Below are 21,741 nucleotides of genomic sequence, written 5' to 3' on the forward strand. Positions count from 1 at the left end.
ACTTTAATAAAATCAGTTGCATGTTATTGTACATCTTTTCAATAAGTTTTTAAAAAATATTAATAATAAAATATTGACAAATAAGCCCATGACAGAGTTTTTTTGGAGATATGTTTTTCGAGAGGTGCTCTGCGGTGCCAATCGGCATTCGTCGTAGAATCATCTGAAACTAAAAAAGTCGAATTTTTCAGTTAAAGTATATTATGACGTAATGCTCGGTTGAATAGTTTCGGAGTTGTGATTGGCACCGACTTTTAAGAAGTCGTCTCGGGAAAAGCGCGTTTGAAAAAATGACTCTGAGAAATTATCGATGCTCCGCATTCGAGGCAGAGTGCCTACAAAGGCTATAACTTTGAGAGTTCTGCTCCGATCCACTTAAAATTTTGACACAACATTCTTGAAATGATTTACTATAAGATGAGTGAAGAAAAAACATTTCGATTTTGTGACACTACCCCCCCTTAAAGGTAGCGAGCGGTTCTAATTGGATATGCAGCTAATAGTGCAAAAAATATATTGAGCCGTTGGTGGACTATTCTCTGTTTGAAAGGATGGAGTTCATCACATAAAGTCGAGTAGGACCTTTTTCGAACTAAATAGACCAAAATTTACCAAACCTACCTGTTAAATCATGATTGTACTCTTACTCTTATTTTTCTGTTAGGAATATTTAGCAGGGGTATAGCAAATAAAATATTGTTAATTTTTTTGCTTAAAATTTTTCTTTCTTTATAAAGCAGTTTGTTTCATTATTTAACCTCTTAGTGACCTTTTTATCTCGTTATTTTTATCATGTCATTTTGCCGATATTTATTGTATTACATGTCATACAGGTGACTTTACTTTTCTTCCTTCCTATTTGTTTGCTTTTTTATGACTGCTTTAAATTTTTTCGCCTAAACTGTCCATAAAGTTTCCTATTTCATTGTCATTAACTTGACGAGTTAACATGACGTGCTTTTCCTGGCATTTTGAATTGCCAAATAAACACCAAAAAGAAGAAGAAAAGTGCATGAGAAATATGAAAAGTCCGGTCACATTACGGCAAGCATAGTAGTCTCAGTGGCACACCTTTAAGCCGTTAAATGCGATGAATGATATTCATTCATACATATACATATATACGTGTACCTACTACATGAATATACTTCTCTGCAAACGAGTCGTTGATAGCCGTCTTGTTGGCGCGTGTCGGCCATAATTTAAAGCCATAGTTTTGTTGATATTATTTTTTTACTAGTTTTGATTTTTCAGCCGTTTTTCATATACTTCCTTATTTGTTGCTTCCTACTTTGATTTATAATATTTTAATTAATATTATTTTTTGTTGTATTTCGTAGTCTTCGCTGATTTATTACAATTTCTTTCAATCTGATGTCGAAATTTTATTAACAACTTCAAACTTGCACTTTGTTTTATAAGTTACAAAAGTGCATGCCAGAGTTCCTGGAAATTCTATTTAAAAAACGTGGAATTGGGATGAAAAGTTTGAGAAATTTTGATAATTTTTGTATAACGTTTGAAAAATAATGGTTTCGGCAACAACACAACAATGCACAACCTTTGTTGGATATTTGACCGAGCTTCTCTTTCAAATTGTGGTGTGGTGGTTTTAATTGTTTTGCCACAAAAAACAAAATTGATTTATTTCACTGTCCTGCTAAACAAAAAATTCCGAAACCATAATTTTTTTCCTTGGCGGTTGATGCAATCGAATGCATTTGTGTGTGGCACATTGGCCGCTAATCGGAAGGTTGTGGGTTTGGTCTCAAATTTTCCCGCATGAAACATCAAATTTAGAGAAAAGGCTCACCTCGGTCAGGCAGTAGCTAACCAGAAATAGCATCTCTCTCGTTTTATTTGCAAGAAAGTTAAGTGACAAGTTGGCACCAACTTATTAATTCTGCTTTGTGGTACATTTTTATAATAATTTCCTTGAATTTTTGCAATGTATATATTATTCTATTCGTTTTCATGAGTAAAGTAGAGTTTTTTTTTGTTAAGTAGTGATTTTTTTGGATAAGTAGTGAAAAGTGATATTTGCTACTTGTTCAATTAATCTGATTGTAGTTCAATTTTTTTTTTTTCTTTTTTCATATTTGTTTTTGTTCTGCCAGTTAGTTAGCCTTTTCTGTTCTCAACTCCCTCTAATTATGATCATGAGATAACTAATTTATTTATTCGACATGCAAACAATGCGCCTGTGCGGAACGACAGTCACGCAATGTTTGACCTAAATTATAAGGCTTTGTTATGGTATTCCTTCCGGGGGTGGTTATAATTTTATTGCTAAAATACATACAAGCATGCATACCTAGAAATATAAAAATTTTCAGTAAGCATAGCATCTACTGATAAGATATAGTTTGTTGTTAATATTCTGAAATTGGTTTCAATATTTTATAGCGCGAAATTCGTGGAAGTTAATCTTAATTGACGATTACCGAACCACTGAAGTATCTCCAAGTGGGTAATTTGCTATAGAAGATACTATTTTTCAAAAGCTAAAAATATAAATATCTTTGTTGACGGTGTGGTTTCCTTGTCCCTGGTTCATTGATGTTATCTGTACTTGCCCTTCGAATACTGTCTTTGTTTTTAATTTTATAGATCCAATTCATAACTTTTCTGTTTATCAGTTATTGCAAAATTTATTAAATTTTTATATTTTTGTAATTTCAGGTAAGCGTTGCAATTCACTATTCGTATGAAAAATGAAAATGTCATTTCAATTAAAATGATTGTAAGTACTGATTTATATATTACATTATTTGTGATGAAATAAAAAAAAAATACCAAGGAATGGTCAACTTTGCAGTTCCGACTAAATATTGTATTGTATATCCCCGATTTGGGATCATAAATGGTCAATCAAATCCTATTTCTCCGTAAATTCATAATGCTAAACAATCTCATTGAGTTTTTGAATTTTTCTAATTTTTTAAATCTTTTTCCTTGACTCTTTCGCCAATTTTCTCTATACAAAAAATGCACGATTTTTTTTATTTGGAGAAAAAATTATACAAAATTTACGGGATTTGTTAGTAAATTCAGACTTGCGATTGGTTGTAATAAAATCTTTAAACTGTGTACCAAAAATTTTTTTATTATTGTAATTAAACTGTATAATTGGGATGAAAAGTGTGGGTCTGTTAATTGAAAATTGGATTTATAAGGGTTTTTGTTTTCTAGATAATGGACTACTTTAATTTTATACAAAAATAATGAACATTAAAAAAAAAATAATAATAAAACAGAAGGTCAAAATGCTGTTGTGTTATTGTTTTTGATGATGTTAATATTGGGCGTTATATGTATGCATAGTTACATATGTAGATATTTTCCAAACATTTTTAAAGTGAAAACTTCTCTAGGCGCGTTTGAGGTTTTTACAAGGGGTTAATTTATATACTAAGAGCAATAATTTCTATTAGCAGAACTGCCTACTTTTTTATTGTCTCTCAAACATCTCACGTACAATCTTCAGTTGCACTCAAAAGCCTTAGCCTGGTACGCCATTTCTTTCATTGTGGGAATTACACTTTGTTACGCATCTGTCTAGGTCTACTTACATATATATACTACGTTGATCAAAAAGTCGCCGGAATATATTCGGAAAATTCGAAATACAAGTTTATTCCTCAATGGTGATATTATCGCCTTCAAAGTACTCTCCATCAACTGCAACGCACTTATGCTTTCATTTTATGATTCAGCTCTCGAAATATTTCTGAAATTCTAGCTTCAGTATAATCATCAGATTCCTCTTCGATTTTTTCATTACTTTCTTTCGGCTGTTAAAACACCGAAGTGGTTTTTTGACTCGATCAAACATAAAATAATCGCAGGGAGTCATATCAGGTGAATTAGATGGTTGTTGGGTTGCATTTGTTTCGTTCTTGGTCAAAAATTCACGGATTATGATGGCACTGCGCGACGGTGCGATATCATAATGCAAAATCCACGAGTTGTTTTCCTTTGAATTCTTTCTATTTTGTGAAATTTCGACTGGTAAATGTAACTGTCTAACCATCTGGCAAAAATTCGTGGGGTAGAATACCGTTGTAACCCATAAAAACCATGCGTTTTTTTTTTTTTGACTGAAAACGACGAAGTTGGTTTTTGGTCCTGACTTCATTCAGCGCTCTCCACTTACTCAGCTGAAATCTGGATTGCATATCATGCTCATAAACCTACGTCTCGTCTCCAGTAACGATACGTTTAATGAATGTTAGGTTGGATTTAGCCTTGGAAATCATGTATTTGGCGTAATCAACGCGACCCCTTTTTTGCATTAAATTTAGGTATTTTGGGACCAACTACAATGCCCCGAATGGATCCATAAGCAATGTTCAAGTCCTCTGCCAGCTCTTTGACGGTTAATTTGTGGTTATTGATCGACTTTTCTTTTACGTTTTCGATTTCGACGGCATTCATTCTCAATGGATTACGATGCCTTTATGTGTTTATGCCACTCGTAAACGGCAGTTTTCTTTAGAGTTTACAGTTTTACAGTTTCACAACATTTCTACAGGTTTGGTACCATGAACAAAATTTTTAACGCTAAATTTAATACAAAATCGTTGTAAACTCAAATCCCTGTTTAAAGCTGTAAAAAGTCCTAAACACATGCATAGGTAGATTTAGTCAAGTCGGCGTAATTTTTTCAAATGCCAAGCAATGGCTATACATTTTTAGTAGGAATATTAATGACAGATGTGACAACCTACCAAAAAAAAAATAGGGCTCAAATCAGTTGACTTAGAGTGTCACCTGGCGGTTGTTGTTGTTGTAGCAGCATAAAAATTCTCCATATTTACATATGAGGAATGCTGCTGGAGTGACAGCCCTTGGCCGGATATAAATCCGGGACCTAGCGGTTGTAACTGGTTGATCCATGTGGTATGGGGAGTACTTGTCCGTCGTTCTGAGTTCGGTTCATTATAACTGCGTACCCCAATTGAGTATTTTGACGTGATAACGTCTTATAATTCGATGTAGCCGACTGCACGCACCAAATGCATCGTTATCTTGCTCATGCGTTGTTACCTTGCTTGAACTGCAAGCGAAAGCGCGGAACGAACGACAAAAAGGCACACGGCCCCCGCGTTTGGCAACGTTCGACATCTGGCTCTCTCTTACTTGAGTGAGCAAATATATGTATGTATATGCCCATATGTATATAAATTCACATATTTGTATTTGCATATGCCTTCTTCCTATGCGCATGGTAATGAACCATTTCTCTGTGAGGATTCTTAATTTGATTTACTTGAAGAATTTACAATACAACCAATTGTATCATCATCATCCTTACCGAATTTATAATTAGTGACGGTAATGGCAAACCTCCGAGTGTATTTCTGCCATGAAAAAGCTCCTCATAAAAAATATCTGCCGTTCGAAGTCGGCTTCAAACTGTAGGTCCCTCCATTTGTGGAACAACATCAAGACGCACACCACAAATAGGAGGAGGAGCTCGGCCAAACACCCAAAAAGGGTGTTCGCGCAATATATATATATGTAAAAATGTAAACTTGTAAAACCATTTCGGCTAACTCAGAGGCCGTTATGATACAGGCGGTAATATAAGCAAATACACTCGTGACGCGTTTTCTTTCAGCGTGGAGTGAAGCTATAACGAATTTAAATCAAATGGAAATCTAATTCGACCTTCGGCCTGCTGTCCTCTCCAACAATTTATCTCTGCCCAATGCCAATGGAAGGAAACCTGTGGCGTTATAGGAAAATTAATAGGTGTTGCTGACTGATTACCCGAAGTGGAGTTGGCTGCAGATTTTGCGGTCTCTTCTAAACGTCATGCGACCAATTACACTCAATTACATTGTACCGCCATTACATACACACACATATATATATTTACAAATTTATAAGCGTTCAAAATGCTCGCAGATTTGCATCAGACGGAACTTCCTTTTTCTTTTCCTTTGTTGCTGGGTACGCCAAATTTATTACAAAGTAGTTGAAATTAAAAAAATTGAAATGAGTAGCTAAAAAATGAACATCGAAACCGTACAGAGGTTGCTGCGCACACTTATGCAATGCCTCGACATGACTATTTGTTAGAGCAAATGTGGCTGCAATTTTATAGGGGTATGAACATATGCACATAGGCATCGTCAATTTGTAAGTTGCATTGTGCGTGTGTGTGCGCGAACGATTAACAAAATCACAAAAAGGTGATCGCAGCGGCTCGTCATCGTCCACAATCACCGCTCTGTGTGCATTGTCGGTAAAAGCAGTTGTAAGTTGCTGGTGCCAATCGGTATTTCGAGGCTTTGAAGCTCCAGCCAATTGGTGGCTTATTGTTTTGTGAGCTTTTAGTAAGCGCGTTTTACGCCAACAACAACTGCAACACAAGTAATAACAACAATTATGGCAGTGGCGTAAATTTTGTAATTCAATTAAGGCTTCCAACAGACAAACACAAAATTGCAGCTCAGAAAGAGCAATCGGGCAGTCAGACAATAAAGTCGGGCCAAAGCCGCGCTGGTAGCAGTCATTTTAGCCACTCAGTCATTTAGTTATTTAGCCATCAAGCTTAGACTAGAGCTGTATCATTCAGGTGGTCAAAGTTACGAAATGCATTGAAATTGTTATTACTCGCTTTGTTATTACTTTTGATTATGCTTTTTTAATCCTTTTTTCATTCGATTTTTGTTTAATTTTTTTTTGTTGTGTTGCACTTTATTGTTGGTTTGGTCATTTGATTGTGATTTCATTGCTTTTTGTTTTTATATTGCCTTCAAATTTTTTTGTCGTTGTTGCATATTTTTGTTTAGCATTGTTGGGTTTCCATTGTATTTCGTTCAACAGTGTTGCAATTGCGTTAATTGCGCTTAAAATGTAATTAGTTGATGTTGGATGTTCAGACCTCTGTTGCGTTTGTTTGTAGTTACTTGTAAATCTAACGCCACAAGCTGCATTTTTGCTGCTAAATTGAGCAAAGATTTGATTATTATTTTTAAATAATTAGTTTGCATTTTAGTTTGTAATAATTATTAATAAATGTATGTTAAAAGCGCCCGCAAGGTTCATTTTATTTCATTTTAGTTTATTAAATTTCATTTATTTCATTTCATTTTATCCTTTATTTTATTTATATCATTTATTTTATTTTATTTTATTTTATTTTATTTCTTTTAATTTCTTTATTTTATTGCATTTTATTTTATTTCAATTTGCTTTATTTATTTTAGTTCAATTTAATATATTAGTATTTGCATTTATTTAAATAGATTTTTCATTTTATTTTATTTGTTTTATTTTATTTCTTTTATTTCATTTATTTTATTTTATTTGCTTTAGCTTAATGTAATATTATTTTTTATTTATTTGATTTATTGAGTCATATTAACAAAAAGTAGCTTTGCTCAAATTTGGAGCAAAAGCGGTGATTTGGGCTATTTGCTCAGTTTCATATTGTATAAAACTTGTTTAACCATTTACTGTATTCGAAACCTAGCATTTGGTCAGATTCGTATCAATAAAAAGCAGGAGTCTAAATATTGGCTGAAAGAATTCTCAGCCTGCTGCCTAGCTGACTCAATGTTTTTTTTATATTTTTTGCACAAAAATGTAGCTAAAAACTCTCAACAATTTTTTATTTAAAAATTGATTTACGAATAATATCACTACTGCCGCTCTTGGTCGAAAACGAACTTCGAGGGAGAAAACATTTTAAAAAAAGAACAATAGGAAGCGGCAGGTATTTTAGGCTCTTTTCAACAATACTTTTCGTTAATTTCTCCTCGTCTTCTGAGTGTAGTTCGTTCTTGCATTTTGTAATATGACGCACACAATATTAGAACTGAAAAATAAATGTTTTTGTTTTATTTGACAAATCATGTCAAAAGTAAAACAAATACTTGCTTCAAATCTTGAAACTTTCTCAACTAATTTTAGTTTCTGTTCAAATGAATTTATGAAGAATTACTGCTTATACGTTGCTCGGAAATTTTTCTAGAATGAACTGTATTTAATTATAATAATAATACAAAAAATTTATTTTGTTTTGTATTGTTTTTCTTTATTTCAGTTTGTTTCATTTGATTTAAATTTTTTTATTTTAGTTTAATTATTTTTTATTTTAATTTTCTATTTTATTTATTTTCGTATTTATTTTCTTATTTATTTTCGTATTTATTTTACTTTATTTTATTGTATTTAATCTAACATTATTTTGATTCACTTTATTTAAATTAATTCAGTTTGATTTAATTATTTTATTTAGTGACTTTATTACTTTACTTTATACAATTACTGTATATAATTTAAAAAAATATCGTCAGTGGCAGGATAATATAACTGATAAATATCACGCAATTGTTTTGGAAGTCTTACCTCTTAATGAGATTTTCCCGGTGGTCTAGAGCTCGAAAACTTAGGGTATTTCAGGACTTTTTTTTAATAAAAAAAAATTAAAAACGATATTCAAATTTTTAAGGATTTTTATTTAACTTCTTTTACATACAAAAATGAATTTTTTAATAATAATACAAAAAATTTATTTTGTTTTGTATTGTTTTTCTTTATTTCAGTTTGTTTCATTTGATTTAAATTTTTTTATTTTAGTTTAATTATTTTTTATTTTAATTTTCTATTTTATTTATTTTCGTATTTATTTTCTTATTTATTTTCGTATTTATTTTCTTATTTATTTTCGTATTTATTTTACTTTATTTTATTGTATTTAATCTAACATTATTTTGATTCACTTTATTTAAATTAATTCAGTTTGAATTTTTTTGTTTTTTAATAATTTTAAAAATGGCAAAATATTATTAATCAGTATGACTGCAGCTATTGCTTGATAAAATGGCGTGGTTTTGAATTCGACACTCTAAAAATTTGAAATAATAAAATGATTCTAGTATGGGCGATAGCCATTGATGTTGTGAACAACATTGTTCATGTCACATACGATGAAATTATCTCCTCTACGAGATGTTGTAATATGTGAGCGAGGTATAATATTGAACCGCAGCTAACTTATGTTAGCTGCAATAAACTTTCCTTTTCTTTTGGATGTCAACAGGTGTAGTCATACTTTTTAACATAAGCAAATTATTAAGGAAGTAATTTCCAGATACAAAAAAATCAAATTAAAAATAAAAATTAGCAATAAAACATTTTTTGGCGCCCGAGCAGGGACAGTCGGTCCAGTTTTTAAGTTGAACACCAGAATCAACCTAATATTATTTAAATTTTCTTAATAATTTTGTCTAATATGGATCAGGTAAATGTACTTACAGAAATTCAAACGCATTTGCTGTGCGAGCTGACGAAGCTTAAAGAAAAGGCACATGGGCTGCGTCCGGAAACGCTGTCTCAGGGGTATATTAGGGTGATTAGTGAAAGAGTAGATCATTTATATACATCCTTTATAAAAAACCATGAACAAATAATTAGGTCTATAAAGGATGAGGGCGTGTGTGTTGATGAAATTCCATACGTGACTAGTGCAACTTTTGATAGCTTCGAAGACTTATATTTCACCTTTAAAGGGTTTTTGTATGATTCTATGCCAGCCTGCTCTACAGCTTCACCGGTGGCATTGAACAGTACATTTGTGGCTCCTTCCCATCGAAATGATACATTTTACAGTGACGCTAAATTACCGAAAATCTCCGTACCAAATTTCTCGGGTGATTATTTGGAATGGTTTTCCTTTCGTGATCTTTATACTTCTCTTGTGCATAATAACAGTGCACTCAGTAAAATTCAGAAAATGTATTATTTAAAAAATTGTGTCACTGGAGAAGCTGCACGTCTTATCAAACATATTTTCGCAACCGAAGCAAACTATGATCTTGCTTGGAAAACATTAGAGGATAGATTCCATAATAAGCGTGCTATTGTTGACACATGGTTAAAAAAGTTATTCGCGATACCAAAGTGCATTGTAGCTTCGCACTCAGCAATTCGAACACTTTTGGACACTACTAAAGAATGTATTGCTTCATTAACCAACCTTAATGTCTCAACCACAAATTGGGACCCCCTTATAGTCCATTTGACCATTCAGAAGCTAGATTCTGAGACGAGAAAGGATTGGGAAAAGTCATTACAGGCCTCCAGAGAGCTTCCTACTTTGGAACAACTCATTAGGTTTTTGGAGACATGCTTTCGTACTTTGGAAACTCTCAATGTAGACAATACTCAAAAACTTAAGTCGGCGAATATTCCTCAACGCCAACTGGTACGAAATTTCAACATAACAAACTCAAGCAAAAGTGAAAACTCTATTTCTTGCTTATGTTGTAAGAAATCGCATCGCCTCTTTAAGTGCTGGGTATTTAGGGCTTATACGCCCACAGAAAGAAAACAATTTGTTACTCGTAATTCGTTATGTCGCAACTGTCTTTTCCCTGGACATTCGGCAAGCGATTGCACTTCTAATCATACGTGCAGCGTATGTAATCGCAAACATCATACTTTATTACATGAAGTTTTTTCAGACTCACAACCTGCTGAGTCAGTCACTCCATCTCGTACTAAGCAGATACAAGGGCTCCATGTAACTGCTCCTTTCTCTTCGCAGGAGTGCAAACGTGAAGTTCTACTTGCAACTATTATTTTAAAAATCGACACGCCTAATGGTGCTGTATCCGCACGAGCCTTATTAGATCAAGGATCTCAAGGCACATTCGTTACAGAGCAATTTATACAATTATATAAATTACCATGCCGTTCCACTTCTTTACAAGTGCGTGGGGTAAACACGCAGCAGAAAAATTGTGTAAAGAAATTAGCGTATCTTAAACTGTATTCCTGCGTAGAATACGATTATACACTACATGCAAAGGCATATGTCTTACCCAAGTTTCGTTCATATCTGCCACAACAGAGTTTTATTCCATTACAGCTTAGTTCTGATATTTCAAATATTCCTCTAGCGGATCCTGAATATTTCAAATCACGTTCCATAGATCTTATCTTGGGCGCTGATGTATATGGTTTTCTAATGAAAGACGCTCAAATAAAAACTGATAGTGGACTTATTTACCAAAATACTCATTTTGGATGGGTTATCTCCGGACCAATGTCAACATCGGTTAATATTGAAACAATAAATACACATCTTTGTCATATAGATGATCAGCTTAAGCGTTTTTGGGAGCAAGAAGAATTGCCAAACATAAGACCGCAATCTGCTGAAGATATAGCCACTGAACAACACTTCATTTCTACACACTTAAGGGATAACACGGGTCGATATATTGTATCGCTTCCTTTCCGAGCTGAGCTTAATGGGAAACCAGTACCAGAGTTTCATAATTCTCATTTAGGTGGTTTAATTAGACTAAAGAATATGGAGCGGGTGTTTGCCAGAAACCCAAACTTCCAAATTGCTTACCTAAAGTTTATGAGAGAGTATCAAGATTTAGGGCATATGGAGTTGGTTGGAGAATACCCCAAAAATCTTACTCCGCTTTCATATTATTTGCCACACCATGGCGTAGAAAAGCTTAGTAGCACAACCACAAAGCTGCGCGTTGTATTTGATGGTTCGAGTAAGTACCAAAATAATCGATCACTTAACGAGGAACTGGTGGCCGGACCTGTATTACATTCCGATTTACACCAAATAATACTTCGTTGGCGTAGGCATAAAATAGCTATGTGCTCTGACATAGAAAAAATGTTTAGGCAAATTGTTGTAAACCCTGATCACCAACGTTTTCAAAATATTCTCTGGAGAGAATCTGTAAAGGATCCTATAAAAATATATAAATTAAAAACTGTAACCTATGGTACAACTTCCGCTCCCTTTCTTTCTATCAGGACATTACAACAGCTTGCAAAGGATGAGTCTGATACCTACGCACTAGCCTCAGAAGTATTGTTACGCGACATTTATGTCGATGACGTTATAACTGGGGCAGACAGTCTTTCCGAGGCTTTTCATCTGCAACAAGAATTATGTGCACTACTAAAGGCTGGAGGATTTCGTTTGAGGAAATGGTCTTCAAATTGCGCTGATCTTCTTCAATCAATCCCTAAAGAAATGAAAGAATTTTCTACTGCAGTATCACTTAGTGATGCAGATTTCATTAAATCTTTAGGATTACAATGGCATCCAGTGGGTGACTACTTTTCGTTCGTTGTTTCTTTCCCAATACCTGATAAAACTACCAAACGAAGTTTATTATCTGATGCGTCAAAATTATTTGACCCTCTTGGATGGTTAGCACCAACAACCATAATAGCTAAAATTATGTTTCAAAAGTTGTGGCGTCTTGGTATTAGTTGGGATGATGAGCTTCCTAATTATATAAAAAGCGAATGGCTCGAGTATCGCAAAGCGCTTCCTTGTTTAGAAAATATTAAAATTGACAGGTTTATAGGCACTTCAAAATCAAGGCGATGCTGTTTACATGGTTTTTGTGATGCATCGCAAGTTGCTTATGCAGCCGTGGTTTACTCGAGAACAATTATGGAAAATGGAGAAGTTGTTGTGCAACTGCTTCAGAGTAAGACAAGGGTGGCTCCCGTAAAATTACTCACAATACCTAAGCTGGAGCTCTGCGCATCTCATTTACTTGCCCAACTGGTAGATAAGGTAGTGAAATCTTTGCAGGGGTGTGTTGAAAATATTGCTTTGTGGAGCGATAGTACGACAGTTTTAGCGTGGATTAGAGCGGAGCCGATTCGTTGGACAGTGTTTGTAGCAAACCGCGTAGCAGAGATTCAGCGTCTTACAAACGTCAGCCAGTGGCGATATATTCCTACATCCGACAACCCCGCAGATTGTGCAACGAAAGGCATTCTACCAGACAATTTATCAATTCATCCTCTCTGGTGGCATGGCCCTGAGTGGCTACTTCAAAACGAGAGTGCATGGCCAAGTGATATTGACTATAGGAAGGAGACCACCCTTGAAAAACGAAAAGTGGTCAACATCTTGCATATCAATTCTTCAAGTTATCCACAAATTTTATACAAATTTTCTACTTTAGGTAAAACAATTTCTGTGACAGCCTATATTTTTCGTTTTTATTACAATGCAACTTCTCAACCTCGGCGCTTTGGAAACCTAACAGCCGCAGAGTTGAAATCGGCATTCAATCGTCTGCTATATTTGTCCCAACGCTACGAATATCATGAAGAAATAAAGCAATTGTTACAAACAGGTGAGCTACAGAAGAGCAATCCGATCAAGAAACTGAACCCTTTCATTTGTGGAGAAGGATTTCTACGCGTAGGAGGAAGGTTACAACTCGCTGATATACCTGAGAATATGAAACATCCCTTTTTGTTATCTAAGAAAAACCCTCTAACTCTACTTTTATTTACAGACGCACATACAAGAACGTTACATGGGGGTATACAACTAATGATAACTTTCATTAGGCGAAATTATTGGATACCAAATGCGCGTAGAATTGCGGAAATTGTATTAAAGCGTTGTTTGGTATGCTTTAGATATACAGCGAAAGTAGCAGAACAACTTATGGGACAAATTCCAGCGGTTCGATTGACTCCAGCGCGACCATTCTTACATAGCGGCGTCGATTTTGCTGGTCCAATTGATGTACGCCAATCGTCTCTTCGTAATGCTAGAACATCAAAGGGGTATATTTGTATATTTCTATGTATGGTATCAAAGGCAGTCCACTTGGAATGTGTCTCCAGTTTATCTACTGAGGCCTTTATCGCAGCTTTTCGGCGCTTCATTTCACGTAGAGGAAAATGTACGCAACTATACTCAGATTGTGGGACAAACTTCGTTGGTGCCAGCAGTCTACTGCACACCATGCATCAGCGCAACACAGCATCAATACCGGAAGACCTCAGAGCATGTTTTGCTAGCGAAGGCACAACTTGGAATTTTATTCCGCCAGCCTCTCCACACTTCGGTGGTTTATGGGAAGCTGGGGTAAAATCCACAAAATTTCACCTTAAGCGTGTCTTGCAAGACCGCGTTTTGAATTTCGAAGAGTTGACTACACTTTTATATCAAATAGAAGCTTGCCTGAATTCGCGTCCTCTTTGTCCGCTCAATGAAGATGAGGAAAACTGCGATGCACTTACACCAGGACATTTTTTAATTGGAGAACCAACTCTTAATATTCCTGATGAAAACTTACTTGATTTCGCTACTTCTGGATTAAGTCGGTGGCGTATGGTTGAACGCTTAAAACAACACTTTTGGCGTCGCTGGTATTCGGAGTATCTCAGTCGATTACAAAGCCGTCCGAAATGGACCACTACTCGTATCAATGCTAAAATCGGCGACCTAGTTCTGATGTATGACGAAAGATGTCCACCTGGCAGGTGGCCTTTAGCGCGCATAGTTGAAATGCATCCAGGACCTGATGGACTAACCCGAGTAGTCACTTTGAAATGTAAAGGAAAATTTTTCAAGAGACCTATTCGTAAAATTTGTTTTCTACCTAACGTGAACCCTTCCAAATTAACGGAAGATAGGATTGTTGAAGGCAGCAACGATACGGCTGTGAGTCGGGGCACAGCCATTCAACCTGGCGATAAACCAATTACCTCCAACGGCTCTGCTGGAAACAATTCTAATTTCTCCGTTTAGTGAAGTACTGTCGTCCTTGGGCCCGGGAATGTTCATGTCACATACGATGAAATTATCTCCTCTACGAGATGTTGTAATATGTGAGCGAGGTATAATATTGAACCGCAGCTAACTTATGTTAGCTGCAATAAACTTTCCTTTTCTTTTGGATGTCAACAGGTGTAGTCATACTTTTTAACATAAGCAAATTATTAAGGAAGTAATTTCCAGATACAAAAAAATCAAATTAAAAATAAAAATTAGCAATAAAACAAACATATTAAAATTTCAGACAATAGTTGAATAGTATTTGGTTTTTTGACAACACCAGGCCAAAAAAAGTCGTTTCGAGATAAATGAGCTTAAAGTTTGAGGTACAGGTAGTTAATGGGCTGTAGAAGCTATAATATTGGGAACTTCCGCATGAAAATTTGACATCATATTCTTAAGATACTATTCTTTGGAATATCGAAAAAACAAAAAATCGATGTTTTGAAATTTCTAGACCATTATTAATTAAAACAAAAAAAAAAAAAACTTATGCAAAAAAAAGTAAAAGACGGTTTTCTCTTTAGAAAAAATGCCATTCGTTTTAGTATTCTAGCCCTTTCAATGCTAGATTTTGTAATTTCTTTTAGTTATAAATCAACATTGTGAATATTTCAATCACTAAAATATCATTTGTTATAAAATAGGCATTGCGAGCGCCCACGGATTTTAGTATAGCTGCGAATCATCGTTTTCACAAAACAAAAAATTAATTTTCTGATTATGATTTCTATCGGTTACGTCGTTTAGAAGTTTCAAGATCGCTAAAATACGCACCGAGAATCGAGTGTTATTTACAAAGTTTTTAAATTTTATTAAAAGCTTCCGGCGATTTGGTTGCGTAGAACTTGCTCAAACCACGATTTCCTCTCATATACTTTCCCGTCGAAAATTATAAACACACCACTATTTTTTTACAAAGATATATTTGACACTACAACAAAAACTGTATAACGCAAAGTCTTAAACTTTTGTGTGACGTTTTTAAAACTTTCAAATTTTTAACCAGAATTTCTAGAATTTTTCTAGGTATGCAGTTTTATAGGCCTTACGGGGCGTAAACATGATGTTAGCGATATGTGTAATAAAATTTTCCGCTCAATAACTTTCGCGCATATTTTATTACTTCCACTCTCTATGCTCGTGCTCATAACTTAGCGCTGACATTTTCATTTAATTTCGGCTTTTATCTAAAGGGTAGCATACGTTAACTTGGTGGGTGTATATAATACGATTTTGACTAATGTGCGCTACTTACAATTTTACTTCAGTTTCAGTTTATTGAGTAATTAGTCGTATATGACCGTAAAAATGAGATCACGAAGTGAAATATCTTAAAATAAGTACCCAAATTAAATAGAATAGAGGACTCGCGCTTCGCATAATATTTGAGATTTCCAACACTCAAAATCATTTTTTTAGTAAAAAAGTTATTCAAAAACAAAATTGGATGACTAATATTGCGCCGCCTTGTATAATTAAGATGATTGAAAAACGCTTACCGAAATATTACATCTATATCTCGCTTTCAATCAATACGGCAACTGCGGAACAGAAATATGGACTTTGTCTTTTTTTCATATCTACAAAATACTCAACACCGTCAAGGAAAAAGTGATGAAAAGTCAACGTCAATTGTGAGCTTACCTTATTATACTAAAATTAATGGACGTACACAACTGTTTTTTTTTTAATTCTGATAAAAAATTTGAAATTTGGAAGAACTTGCTTTTTACTTTTTATAAATCGCATACAAAGATCGAAGTTTGATTTATATTATATGTAGTACAGATAAAAGTAGTAATAAAAATCTAAAAAAGGGAAGAAAAATAGTCACAACTAGTCAAAATATTGCTATAATTCCAGGTAAATAGAAATTTGAGAAATATTTGACCTTTTGAAACCAGTTTTTCCAGTTTTCGATTCTACAAACTGCGATATGCGCAATCACTGAAAATGTTAGCTCCTGCCTATGGGGACTCTGTGAATATGACATCTAAATGAAGAAGCAATTATTGATATGACGCTTCCCATAACTGGTAAAAAGCCTATCCAAAATCATGGTTTTGTGGACCAGTTTCCACTTTCTTAATTGCCGCAGTGTCATCCACTCTGAATTCCTTGCGCAAAGTCAGACAGTGAGTAAATAGCATTTATGAGCAAGCTGCACCATTTGGAGAGAAAATATAGTCTCAGTAGGGCGAAATTCTGGAGAAACTACTCGTGGTTCTTCACTAGGACAATGTAACGGTTTACGTACAAGTACTGACCCGGCAATTTGACTTAAAACAACAGTTTCGCATGGACCTTTTCTATCCGATTTACTTAACCATGACCACGTTTAATTTTCATATGTTTTTTTAAGTTACCACTTCGTGAAGACAACCTGTGAAATCATGCAACACTAAAAAATTTGTTAGAAGGGAGTGATTTCTGGAAGGCATTTATTTCTTGTTCAATCCAGTGGTTACTTAGGTATATACAACGAAAATGCTTTTATAGGTACTGAAAGTATTGTTAGTTGTGCTTCTCTAGGGAGTTTCGCGCTGGTGAAATGAAGGTTTTGCTTAACAAAACTCCTATGTGAAATTTTTCGAGTAATCATTTTCTAGAACATTTTAATCCTCCAGCGACTTTCCAGGCTTGTTTTTAAGATTTTAATTGGGATCTACGAAAATATTTATTGTAAATTTTATTGTATGGTATTTCGCTCAGACCTATATGTATTTCAACTATTTTTTTTCACTTTTTTTTAAAACAACTCGGCCGGGAAATGAAAACTTTAGTAGGCCGTAAAAAGAAATTCGAGTTAACTTTTCTGTACTTTCAGTAAACATTAATAAAGCAGCACGATCAGGTTTAAGCAGCCATAAAATTGTTTTACAGTGTAATTAAACCGTTTACTTTTTACCGACAAATTCCCGAAACGTTTTGGATATAAGCTACTTAATTATGTATATGTATGTATGTTTGCAAATGCTCTTACTTGCATGTTCACTTAAAGATGTAAAAATATTAATTGATAGCATCGACACTATACATAAGCTGTCATTTGCCGAACACAAATTGCCAACAAACTTTTACGGAAATAAAAGTCATGGTTGCGATGGTAGTAACTTATCCTTTGCAATTAATTTTTCATGTTGACGAAATTGCATAATATTAGTGATGAGGAAATGTTTGCTGGTGGTATAAAATTAATTTTTTGCTATTTTACCAATTTACCCATGAAGGGATTGTAATATTGAGAAAATGTTAAAACAAATTGCTAACGGCTGCTACGGTTGATTATTCTCATATGTGTCAGACATATCAGTCTAAGGTGATGGGTTCAAACCCTACAACGTAGTGGGAATACCAAAATGGGGCAAACAAGTTTTCTATTGTAATAACTGCTGCGCTTCCTTAGGCAACGAGCCATGCCTACGAAGACATTCCAACCACAATAAAACACTTGTAGAATATCACCACGCTGCAAGTTGGAAGAGACGAGTTCAAGATTGGATGATCTAAACTTTTTTTATAACAAACAAAAACGCTTCCTACTGATTTTTCGAGTTCTCATGGAAAATTTCGGGCGTCATAGAACTATAGTGCTCCATGTTTGTGTTTAACATCTAGAACTGAAAGAAAAGTAAAGCATAAACATCTGCCAAGTCTCAATGTTCATAATAAATCTTATTAGTGTTATTTGTACTTCAATGCAATATAAGGAATATCATCGCCAATAAGGTTTCTTTAGCAACTTTTTGCTGTCATATATTTGTGCACAGCAGCAAAGCTAACGCTATGTAAGATGCATAAATTGTCTTTGCCGGAGTTGGGGGAAGTGTGCAAAAATGTTCATCAAAAGCTAAAGTTAATGAGTTTTTGTTTTGCATGTCGCAATTTGTTTGTCAGTTTAATTAAAATAATCGAACAAACAAACGAAGCGACTCACTTCGCGACGGCCTCGGAAAGTCGCTTATATTATATAAACTGCATTGGGTGCGCAGAGTGGAGGGGGAATTTCAGTGCTCTTGATAGCCAACAACTAACAATGATGTTGTTGATAGTAACAAATAGAAACAGGGTGCTGTTTTTAAGAATGTTTTATTCAAGGAAGCTATTTGGCTGTCAATGCTCGTTCGTGTTATTAGTTCGTTTTGTTTTGTTTGCACTCAAAGCTATCGTTAAAACGCACCAAGCGTTCATTTTTTATGTCCTCGCGCTTGTGTGCACAAAGTTTTCATAATTTTGGTACACATAACGGTGGCATGTAATAGCATAAAGAAACCGTGATTGATATATGTACCTATGTATGTTGCAGCCCGCGAAAAAAAAATATAGCACCTCAACATTTTTAATAGTTTTGTTTTTGTTTTTAATGTTCAAAATTTTTGTATAAAAGTATAACTCATCGCCTAACAAAAAACCATGCAAATCCATATTTCAATTTTTATTCGAAAATTCGAAAAATTGTACAAATTTCAACCTTTTTAATCAGAAATAAAAAGAAACATTGCCATGAAATTTTAGTAAATATAGTAAAGTGATGGTTTAAAGTTACTAGAAAAAACATATAACATAACAAACTTTTTTATATAAACAGAAAATACGTAACACCGTCAGTGAAAAAAAATTGATCAAAAATGAACAAGAATTTTAAGCCATTTTTTTATACTAAAATTGAATGAGCCATGAACGGCTTACTCGAAATTTGAAATTTTAATGAATATTTTTGGGATTTCTTTAAATCGTGTACAAAGTTTCAAGCTGGAGTAATATAATATGATCTATATTATATAATAAACCATATTTTTATAAAAAAGATTTTGTAGAAGTTCGTTTGTTTTAAACTTGCGTTTTATTATTTTATAAGATATGTTAGTGAGTTCACAATTTCCCAATTTCCAAACACAAAAGAACGATAATGAAATTAATATGCAGAAAAGGGACACAAGTATATGCTCACAATAGCAAGCTGTCACAACTTAAAAGTGCTACCAGAGTTAACTATACATAGTAATTCGTTCCCACGACTGTCGGAGCGACCGATTTATATCCGGACAAGGACTGTCGCTTCCAATACCGAAATCGGTTAAAAACCACACCCACTTCCCATATGAAATTAGTTTCCAAAAGAGGAAATTTCGTGATATATATCTGTTTCAAAAAAGAAAAATTACTAAAATTTAGTACAAAATAAATATAATATATGACACAAACAAAATGATGAAAAATGGGCGGTGCCAAGCCCAACGCATATATCTGAGTTGCTACACATTTTGCTACCCACTTCATTTAGATGTCGGCTACTTCTCAAATGTTAGGACTAAACTTCCGTCTGTCCCTTTGGTATCACAAGCCATATATAAGTATAACACTCAATGTGCAAGAGCTTAATTGGTTCCAGAAAATATTACTGTATGTGCGCATCAGAGCGACCATACACATTTTTAATAACCCGGACTGCCTGTCACCTCATCGCATCTGTAAAGAAGCTGTAAAAAATTCTACAACCAGTTAATAGGTCAGGAATTTAATAAGGAAAATGATGCATAACCAGTTATAGAAATCAAAATCATGCGTTGTCACTATGAATAATGTAGAATAACAAAAACAAAAAAAAAAAAACAAGCAGAAAATGTAAAATTTATATTTGCAAAGGCTACATCCATACATCCACCCATTTACCTGTTTAGCAGCCTTAATGAGTAGCAGGTATTTAATAAAAAATTGCATTAGTTTTTTCGTTTTGTTGCTCGCTTAAATATTTTGCAAGATTTGGCAAATTTTATGAATGTAACTTTTTATTTCACATTTTTTTATTATGTGATGTGCATCAACAGAAAAGTAAAATTTTTAATTTTGTAATTTAAGTTTTTGTATGTACATATATATAATAAAATACAGATTTTTTTCTTTATTTGACTTTATAGGATAAGTAAGAGGGTTAACAATAAATTGTGAGTAGATAATATCTACGTAATTTATACAAGTGTGACTGGAATTCAGGAGAGAGAATAAATATCGGGCAGCCTGCCAATTCTCAAACCACAACTTGCCAACAATCGCTGACAACTCGTTGGCCCTGCAAAGGGCATTCATGTTGCCGACTGCCCCGTGTTGTATTCATTGTTTCAAGCAAACCTCTGGCTTTAGCATTTTTTTAGCTAGCTATCACTAGCTTAGTAGTTTCGGAGAAAGGAAAGTGAAATAGAGTTTCTTGTGGTATGACATTGACTAACCAAACCACATTGGTAGTAAATATTTTGTGTTTATTTCGGAAACATGGGCCGCATCATCAGATGATTACCACAAATTAGATGCTTATCATGCATCACAATATCAATATCCCTTTCTGATACTATTGCCTATGATGCTATTTTAGGTGAAAGTTTCTTTGAGTCCCATTTTTTGTAGTAAATATGCTATTTTTCGGACGATTTTTCGGCCCTACACTCATCAATCACAAATTTTTGTTATCTTTAAAAAAAATTTATTGCAAAAACTATCCCTGTCAAGTTGAAAATGAGAAAAAGCAAGATGACAATGAAATAATGTAAGATTATATATTATTAAAAAAATATTCCTTTTTATATTGGGTGTTTCTTTAGCTGAATTAGGACTATCGATACAATAACTATGGTTTAACAGCTGACAATGGTAAACTAATTTTGTTGACATTTCTGTTCAGTGAGGGTTGGCAAGTTATCATGAAACGTTTAACGTCAGAATAACGCCAAATTGTGGAAATTTACATTGAAATAAATAAATAAAATAAATCTGTTCCTGAGGTTATTTCTTTCGAAATGTGTACTATCGAGCCATTCTGACTTAAACATAGACATTGGTTCCAACAAGACGACGCAACTTGCCATTCAGTGCGCTTAAGATTTATTAGATTTAGTGGAAAAAGTAGTCAGAAATTGGATTGGTTGAGTGGACTATGTAACTCGTAACCACGGCGAGCATATGAGGGATATCATCGTCAAAAAATAAATGCCATGAAATTACCTACCAATTGTGTACGATGCCCTGTGCAAAAATTATAAATATTCGAATGGGATGATTAATTTGGCACCACCTTATATTGAAATGAGAATTGGAAATGTAAGTTCAAAATGAGAAACCATAAAAATGATATTGGGAAATGTAAATTC

General features: G+C 34.1%; 2 protein-coding genes across 2 annotated transcripts in view; both read left to right on the top strand.

Annotated features, from left to right (window-relative positions):
• Positions 1-9,226: 9,226 nt before the first annotated feature.
• LOC129235691 (uncharacterized) overlaps positions 9,227-21,741 on the top strand; it is a 54,697-nt gene continuing 42,182 nt past the window's right edge. The window contains exons 1-3 of the mRNA XM_054869684.1: positions 9,227-9,259; positions 12,372-12,983; positions 13,068-14,482. Of these exons, the coding sequence (XP_054725659.1) occupies positions 12,461-12,983; positions 13,068-14,482 (1,938 nt within the window). The 5' untranslated portion in view covers positions 9,227-9,259; positions 12,372-12,460. The remainder of the gene's footprint in view (positions 9,260-12,371; positions 12,984-13,067; positions 14,483-21,741) is intronic.
• On the top strand, positions 9,251-11,642 carry LOC129235684 (uncharacterized). Its single transcript, XM_054869672.1, has 3 exons — positions 9,251-9,357; positions 9,433-11,537; positions 11,632-11,642. The coding sequence occupies exons 1-3, from the start codon at positions 9,251-9,253 to the stop codon at positions 11,640-11,642; spliced, it is 2,223 nt and encodes a 740-aa protein (XP_054725647.1).

This window comes from Anastrepha obliqua, chromosome 1 (assembly GCF_027943255.1).
Source record: "Anastrepha obliqua isolate idAnaObli1 chromosome 1, idAnaObli1_1.0, whole genome shotgun sequence".
Classification (NCBI taxonomy): Eukaryota; Metazoa; Arthropoda; class Insecta; order Diptera; family Tephritidae; genus Anastrepha; species Anastrepha obliqua.

Bases quoted from the DNA above. Each gene is read 5' to 3' on its own strand.
- LOC129235684 (XM_054869672.1), top strand. From the start codon at position 9,251: ATGGATCAGGTAAATGTACTTACAGAAATTCAAACGCATTTGCTGTGC. The intron at 9,358-9,432 runs GTATATTAGGGT...ACAAATAATTAG, and splicing joins CCGGAAACGCTGTCTCAGGG to GTCTATAAAGGATGAGGGCG.